The sequence below is a fragment of the Sinocyclocheilus anshuiensis genome, unplaced genomic scaffold (genome assembly GCF_001515605.1).
Source record: "Sinocyclocheilus anshuiensis isolate Anshui unplaced genomic scaffold, SAMN03320099.WGS_v1.1 scaffold238, whole genome shotgun sequence".
In the NCBI taxonomy this organism is placed as follows: Eukaryota; Metazoa; Chordata; class Actinopteri; order Cypriniformes; family Cyprinidae; genus Sinocyclocheilus; species Sinocyclocheilus anshuiensis.
In genome coordinates, this window is record NW_015547674.1 from 981347 (window position 1) to 989235 (window position 7889).

At 39.5% G+C, this 7889-nt stretch overlaps 1 protein-coding gene across 1 annotated transcript in view; it reads right to left on the reverse strand.

Moving 5' to 3' along the window:
- Window positions 1–1589: 1589 nt before the first annotated feature.
- The window catches only part of LOC107702888 (extracellular calcium-sensing receptor-like), a 21453-nt gene continuing 15153 nt past the window's right edge, over window positions 1590–7889 (reverse strand). The window contains exons 5-6 of the mRNA XM_016505329.1: window positions 6130–6253; window positions 1590–3037 (exon numbers count right to left, since the gene is read on the reverse strand). Coding sequence (XP_016360815.1) covers window positions 1893–3037; window positions 6130–6253 — 1269 coding nt within the window. The 3' untranslated portion in view covers window positions 1590–1892. The remainder of the gene's footprint in view (window positions 3038–6129; window positions 6254–7889) is intronic.

Genomic DNA, 7889 nt, shown 5'->3' on the forward strand with positions numbered 1-7889 from the left:
CATTTGTGAATTTACAGAAGAAGATAATTAGGTTTCTTGCAAAACAGGCATTGCATGGGATCCGCTTCAAAAAATCCCAAAATGACAGATTTGGGATCCATTGAAAAATCTAGTAGGCTACTCGAGATAAACAAACTAAGATCTTTCCAGAGCTGAGAAGTATAACTGCATCACCAAAACAAACGAAGAAGGGTCTCAGTGTCATTCTGACAAAAGGAGCGTTCTCTGATCCAAATGTTTTCGTCAGAAAATTTGTGGAGTAATTTAAAAGATATTTCTTTTACTGCATGGTCCATTTTTTTTTTCCAATTTAAACGATCAAAAAGGCTGTTCTGTGAAACTGCATGAGGGGCAGAGACAATGTTCTCAAGGAATAGGGCTCCTATTTTATAGTTTCCTTCTTTTTTTAACAGTGAAACATCTCTCACCAATAGACCCACACTGTCTTTGCACTTGACCGCTTGCCTAATACTTACATCTTTCGTGTATTTGGCCCAAGTGTTGAAGTGGGCATGAAGACCACAAGTGTGTGCAGAACTTTCCATTAGCCTACACGATGGGACACACTTCTAAAAAAAAGTGTTAACAGAGCTTTACCTTCATTTTCACTAAAACTCATATCGACACATGCATTGAATGGTTTGTGAGTTGTATATAAAACATACATCTGTTTTTTGCACACTTTCTCTGTTGCGACGTAGTAATTTTCCATTCCTTGCGCTTCAGTATAATGCTTGTTGAACTTGTGCTGATCAGATAAAATCAGACTGAGTAACAACAAAGTTATTTGCTCATTTTACCACCACTTTGTTTCCTGCTTCCTTTGCCTCTTCAGCCGAAAGAAGAATGTACTTTCTGTTATTTGGATAGCAAGACCAAAATTGTGGCACAGGCAAGATGGTCCAGTAAAACTCAATCATCTCTCTATATGTAACAATTTAGTAACAAATGAACTATTGCGTTATATCATATATTATATAAATGGTTTGGTTTTGATATGAAAATGGAACCTATTATCTCAGTGTGGTTACAATTGTGAATTGTTGTCCAATCAGAAACATCCATTATGATGTCATGGTTTACACCTGTTAGTAATTATTAATTATATTTATGTTTATTCTCCTCTGGGACCTAAATGCACCTTGAAAAAGGCAGATATGTACTCTTTAAAAAACAACAAAAATATTGACAAAGTAAGTACGTACGTAAAAAGTCAGTGTTGAAAAACCGTTTCTACCCAAATTCACAACGGTAAGCTTGTAATGATTATTTATAGTTTAGGTGTTTCATCAGACTTAGTGAGAACTGTCCGTTTAACGTCATTCCGTCTTTGCACGACTTACGTTACTTCCAGTGAGAAGAAGGTCCAGCTATTACAACAGGGCTGTGCTATTCTGACTGCTATAATGCAGCAATGTGTAGAGCTTGTAAGCATGCAAGATTGTTGAGCAAGAAAAAGGTCGTGTTACGTCAGATACAAGGTGTGTTATAGGCTCCGTCACTTTCCTTTTTTGCTTGCAAGCTCTTCTCTGAAATATTAGAACTATTACCAAGGCATTAGAAATCACAGTAGACATAAATCAGGTGTTTTTGTTTTATTTATCCACTTCTGTGTTACATATAAGGCATTCAGCAGATGCCTAAAACAGAGTGACATAAAAAGTGTCTATGAAAGAATGCTGTGGTACACAATCGGATTGTATGCAAATGACTCTTTTGTGTCGGTGAGTTATGGTGGGTCTAAGTTTTGTTGACAGAGATCAGTCCGGGCCTGAAGACTGGGAGGTTTCTTTGGAGAAAATGACGGATACAGCTATTGTGATACCACCACTGAGTACAAAAACGACCATATCCTTAAACCAGAATCACAGTGCAAACCAGTTTGTGTGCACTCATTTGACCGAGTTCTTTCTAGCTTCCTCAAAGCTTATGGAGAGACTGACTGTTCCGCTTCCAAAGCTCACCCTTGGTTTCTGACTATGTCTCCGCGTAGAGGGGAACTCAATTTCATTGCCGTTGGTCTTCAGGCTGATTGACGAAGAGGGCGAGGAGGCAGAGGACCCACCCACACTGCTTGACCTCTTTCTGGAGGCAGAACTGTGTCGCAGTGTCGCTTTCGCTGCTGCTTTGAAAGCATGAGCTGCTGTGCTACAACGAACCTCCTCAATCGTGTTCCTGGATGGTTTCAGGAGGATGATGTAGACCTTGTTGAAAAAGATACATGCTAGCAGACTGAAGCTGGAAGCCAGAATGGCAATGACCTCGACCGCCGAGACAAATTTGCCATACGTGCTGAAGTATGCGGGGATGAAGGAGATCCAAACAATGAAAAAAATGAGCATGCTAAATGTGATGAACTTGGCCTCCGTGAAGTTTTCGGGAAGTTTCCGAGACTTGAATGCAAAGAAGAAACAAACGGCTGCCAGCAGGCATGTATAACCGATCAGGAATCCCAACGCCATCATGGAGCCCTCGTTGCAGGTGATAAAGATAATCTCATCGATGTCATAGTTCTTGTAACTCCCTGGTGGAGCATTGTACAACCAAACGACGCAGATCATCACCTGCACAAACGTGAACAGGAACACCAGTAAGAACTGCAGGTTCAATCCCCACCATTTACGGTGGAGGCTGGTGGGGATTTTGGCTTCGAACACCAGTAGGACACGATTGGTTTTAACTAGAATGCAAGAGATGCACAACACAAAGCTGATTCCAAAAGCTGGTTGCCGTACACGGCACGTCCAGTCCTGTGGCTCGCCTATGAATATAAGAGAGCTGGAGAAACAACAGATGAGTGAGAAAAGCAGAAGAAACGACAGCTCTCGGTTCGACGCCTTCACAATCGGAGTATCACGGAATTGCACAAAAACACCCAACACGAAAGCTGTTAACAGAACCCCGAGAACTGCAAGTAAGGCCAAAGCGATCCCAAATGGTTCGGTCCAGGACAGAAACTCGATCTCCTTCAGAAAGCAGGACGTGTGATTGCCGTTAGACCATGAGTTGTTTGGGCATTTAGAGCAAACACTGGCATCTGTGGAGAAAAGAAAAGAAACAGGAAAAAAATATTACAAAAGCACTCAATTGTACAATAAGTACTCAAATCTTAACATTAGTCAATGCTTCTGTTTACGTCCCTTAGATGTTGGATAAATAGACTAGGGGTAAACGGGAGTATAACATTAAGGAAATTGTGTGTGTGTGTGTGTGTGTGTGTAGGAATGGCAGCAAAAGAGAAGGATATAGACAGTACTCTTGAATCTATTTGAAAGGTTTTTCAATGAGGAAGATTAATTCAAAGATTTAAAAATGAGGAATCTAGTCTTTACATTAATTAACTCTTTCCACGCCAGTGTTAGACAAAAATCATAAATGTCGATTATTCCCTTGAAATTGTAATTGCGATTATTACACATCATATAATCACAATTTATATTGAATGATGTTTATACCATTGTTTGAAGCAACCGCATGCCATAATTTTATATAAAAATAAACAAGCTGAAAACACACTAACTGGAAAACTTGTATTGCTTTTCTATAGCATTAAGCCTCAAATCTGAACTATACACTGGATTGGTTTCTTCTTTAAATAAAAAAAGTAAAAATATGCATGGTATTATAATGTTATACTAAAATTAAAAGAATGTAAAAACTCTTAAGATAACCTGTAGAAAGAAAAAAACGCATCTTAAACACGCAGAATAACATAAGTGGACTTTGAACGATTAATTGTGGCATTCGTAATTGTAATAGTGATTAGAAATTTGAGTAATTGTGCTGCCCTAGTAACTGCCAGCACTTTTATATTTTGTTGTATGAATATCTTAACATGCAATATGTCAAAAGAACACAGCCTCTGCTTTAAAAAAAAAAGAAAAAACAGTTTCATGCATTTTTATGTTTCATTAAAAAAAGCAACATTTTAAACAAAAAGCTCAGAATTTTTTTTATTTTTTTTTTACATTTTTTCCATCAACACCCTTGCACGGTCCTATACCATTTTTTGGATCATCATTTCATTCGTTATGTAATTTTTTTTTAATATTTTGATTTATATGCTGTTAAATGCTTGATGATCGCGTTATTTTACATATGCATCTGCTTATATATACAGTGGGTACGGAAAGTATTCAGACCCCCTTAAATTTTTCACTCTTTGTTATATTGCAGCCATTTGCTAAAATCATTTAAGTTAATTTTTTTTCCTCATTAATGTACACACAGCACCCCATATTGACAGAAAAACACAGAATTGTTGACATTTTTGCAGATTTATTAAAAAAGAAAAACTGAAATATCACATGGTCCTAAGTATTCAGACCCTTTGCTGTGACACTCATATATTTAACTCAGGTGCTGTCCATTTCTTCTGATCATCCTTGAGATGGTTCTACACCTTCATTTGAGTCCAGCTGTGTTTGATTATACTGATTGGACTTGATTAGGAAAGCCACACACCTGTCTATATAAGACCTTACAGCTCACAGTGCATGTCAGAGCAAATGAGAATCATGAGGTCAAAGGAACTGCCTGAAGAGCTCAGAGACAGAATTGTGGCAAGGCACAGATCTGGCCAAGGTTACAAAAAAAATTCTGCTGCACTTAAGGTTCCTAAGAAAACGCTCAGTGCAGCAAAATACAGAGATAGCCTTAATGAAAACCCAGTCTAGAGCATTCAGAACCTCAGACTGGGTGGAAGGTTTACCTTCCAACAGGACAATGACCCTAAGCACAGAGCTAAAATAACGAAGGAGTGGCTTCACGACAACTCTGTGACTGTTCTTGAATGGCCCAGCCAGAGCCCTGACTTAAACCCAATTGAGCATCTCTGGAGAGACCTAAAAATGGCTGTCCACCAACGTTTACCATCCAACCTGACAGAACTGGAGAGGATCTGCAAGGAGGAATGGCAGAGGATCCCCAAATCCAGGTGTGAAAAACTTGTTGCATCTTTCCCAAAAAGACTCATGGCTGTATTAGATCAAAAGGGTGCTTCTACTAAATACTGAGCAAAGGGTCTGAATACTTAGGACCATGTGATATTTCAGTTTTTCTTTTTTAATAAATCTGCAAAAATGTCAACGATTCTGTGTTTTTCTGTCAATATGGGGTGCTGTGTGTACATTAATGAGGAAAAAAAATTAACTTAAATGATTTTAGCAAATGGCTGCAATATAACAAAGAGTGAAAAATTTAAGGGGGTCTGAATACTTTCCGTACCCACTGTATGCTATCACTTGTTTCTACTTCTTCGCCCGTGTTTTGATCCGGAGATTCAGTACTCTTTCAGAAGATGTGTAATAGCGCCTCCTACAGTACAACAGTGAAAACACAGAAAGCAGGAAAATTCCATCAGTGCTGTATCATAAATCATATGGCGAGGAAAGAGTTCATCTTTGTTAATGCTTGTTAATAAAATGCAGCAGTTCATTGTTTTTGCATTGTGCACTAACTAATATTAACAGATACAACTTAATTTTTATAATGTAATTAGCAAATGTTGAAATTGACTAAGAATAAAAGGTGCTGTACAACAGGGGTAGCCTACCCTCATCCAGCAGAGTCACCTTGCTGGAGACTTAAAAGTAATTTTTTCTAGTAATCCTGAACACCTTGATTAGCTGGTAACCATTCACCATTAGGACGGTAACCATTCAGGAGCAGGCTTGGCTACCCCTGCTCTAACCCAAGGGTAGGTAACCCAAAATATCAACCTTTGTGCGTCTACCATTGAAGAAAGCATAACATTCAACATGGATCACATATGCCATTATAGCAGGGGTGTCCAAACCTTTCCCTAAAGGGCCACTGTCCCACAGAGTTTAGCTCCAACCATTATTAAACACACCTGAAGCAGCTAATCAAGGTCCTCAGACTCACTAGAAATGTCCAGGCAGGTGTGTTGGAGCTGGATTGCATTATAGCCTTGACATCACTGAACTGCTGTTAGAGTTGTACAATAGGATACCACAGAAATGAAGGAGAAGTGCAGTAAGTGCAACCTGCTTAATTAGGACTAGAGATAAACTCTGCTTGAAGGTGGTGCTCCAGGAGCAGGATTGGACTCCTCTGCTCTAAGTCTCGACTCAAGTATACTTGTTGCTAATTCATGCATTTGCTAACCTTTATGATCACTGTACTCCCCATCTGAGCACTCTGTACACTCGAAGCAGCATGTGGGTTTGCCATCAATAATTCCTTTTCTGGTTCCAGGTTCACACTCCTCACTACAGTTGGAAAATGGTACCTGGTAGAGGAAAGGGAAACAATGTATTGTCTCATGCAATACAACAAAGGCACATTTGCTGTAACCGACTGGATAAGGATGTGATCCTCGGGTACTCCATTAAGTTAAAGGGGTCCTATTATGCTTTTTCACTTTTTCAAGTTAGTGTGTAATGTTCCTGTTTCAGCATACAAAAGATCTGCAAGGTTACAAAGTGCACTCCAAAGGGAGATATACAGAAAACCCCTTTCAAGAACTACAACAAACGGCTAGTTCGGACTATAATGTGCTTCTTCCGGATCTTGTGAAGTCCCAATGTCAGTCATTTAAACCATTCCCGCCCACAGAATACACAAAGCAAGGCTTGGTTGAGCTGCACTAGAGACCATAAAAGACCAAAGGTTCTGCGTGATCCTGTTGTTCATTAACATTCTCAGAATCGGGCTCGAAATTGGTATGGAAAAATTGACAGCATTGTTAATATGTATAACTGAGCAGATGAAACTCGTGGTTATGGTAAGGGGCGTAACATTTCCAGAACATGCTATAAGCAGATCGCCAGTCACAATTCACTGAGCCAGCTAACCAATCAGAACTCATTTCAAAAGGAGGGGTTTCATCGAAACGGGAATTAGACGGCGCGTTTGAGACAGACGATGCTGCAATAAGGTAAAATATGTGAAAAATAATGCGCTTTTAGAACAATCAAGCATGAAAACCTATTCTAGAACACCCCAAAAACTAAATCAAGACTTACACGAGCATAATAGAACCCCTTTAATGAGCGCTAGGCTTTATAAATAACAATCTAAGGGTGGGGACACACCAAACCGACGCCAGAGAACTAGTGTCGAGGAAAGCCGACTGCATGTCAGGGCAAAAAAAAGTTGCACTAGAACACACTAAAGCCGACGGAGCCTGCGTGAGAGAACAAAACTCTCCCATACCAGCAGGTGGCAGTAGTCTGTATTCGGCATTTAAACAGTAGCTGGGTTTCCAACCAAAGTTGCGAATTTAACTTATGCGCAAAATTGGAATATCGCATGAAACATTTGCGAACAAGCACCGTTTCCATCCAACGAGTCAAAGAGAACAAAATCATCACTTCCTGATAAACTGGCACTATACATCGCTAAGAAAAGTAGGAGAAGCTACTGAATATAATAATTTTCCTATATAATAAATTACTTGCACCTCAGAACAAGCAGACGAAACACAATGAATGCGGTTAATGCTTTCGGAGGTGGATGCTGCTGTTTGGGAGCGCAGTCGTTTAACAGTTCTGGGAGGCAATTATACAGAAATACTTTGATGACAGACTTTGCTCGGGCATTTCCGAATGACCATATAACAACATTTCAGATGCTGTGGAACAAGATCGGTCTGCTGGTTAGTCAGGATTTGCCGCCCCATAGCGCAAAGTCACATTACTTTTTTAATGCGCTTGGAGGAATTTATTCGCAAAATGCATTTCCATCTCCCAGTATATTCGCATTAACCCTTTTTCGCACAAGTCAAAAACCACCTCAAGCGAGCGTAAAAACTTTTTTGTGAATTAAGGCATTTTTATTCGAAATTCAGCGTTTCCATCACTCGATTCTGATGCGATACTTCAAAATGCGCATAAAAGCAGGGTGATGGAAACCCAGCTAGTGTT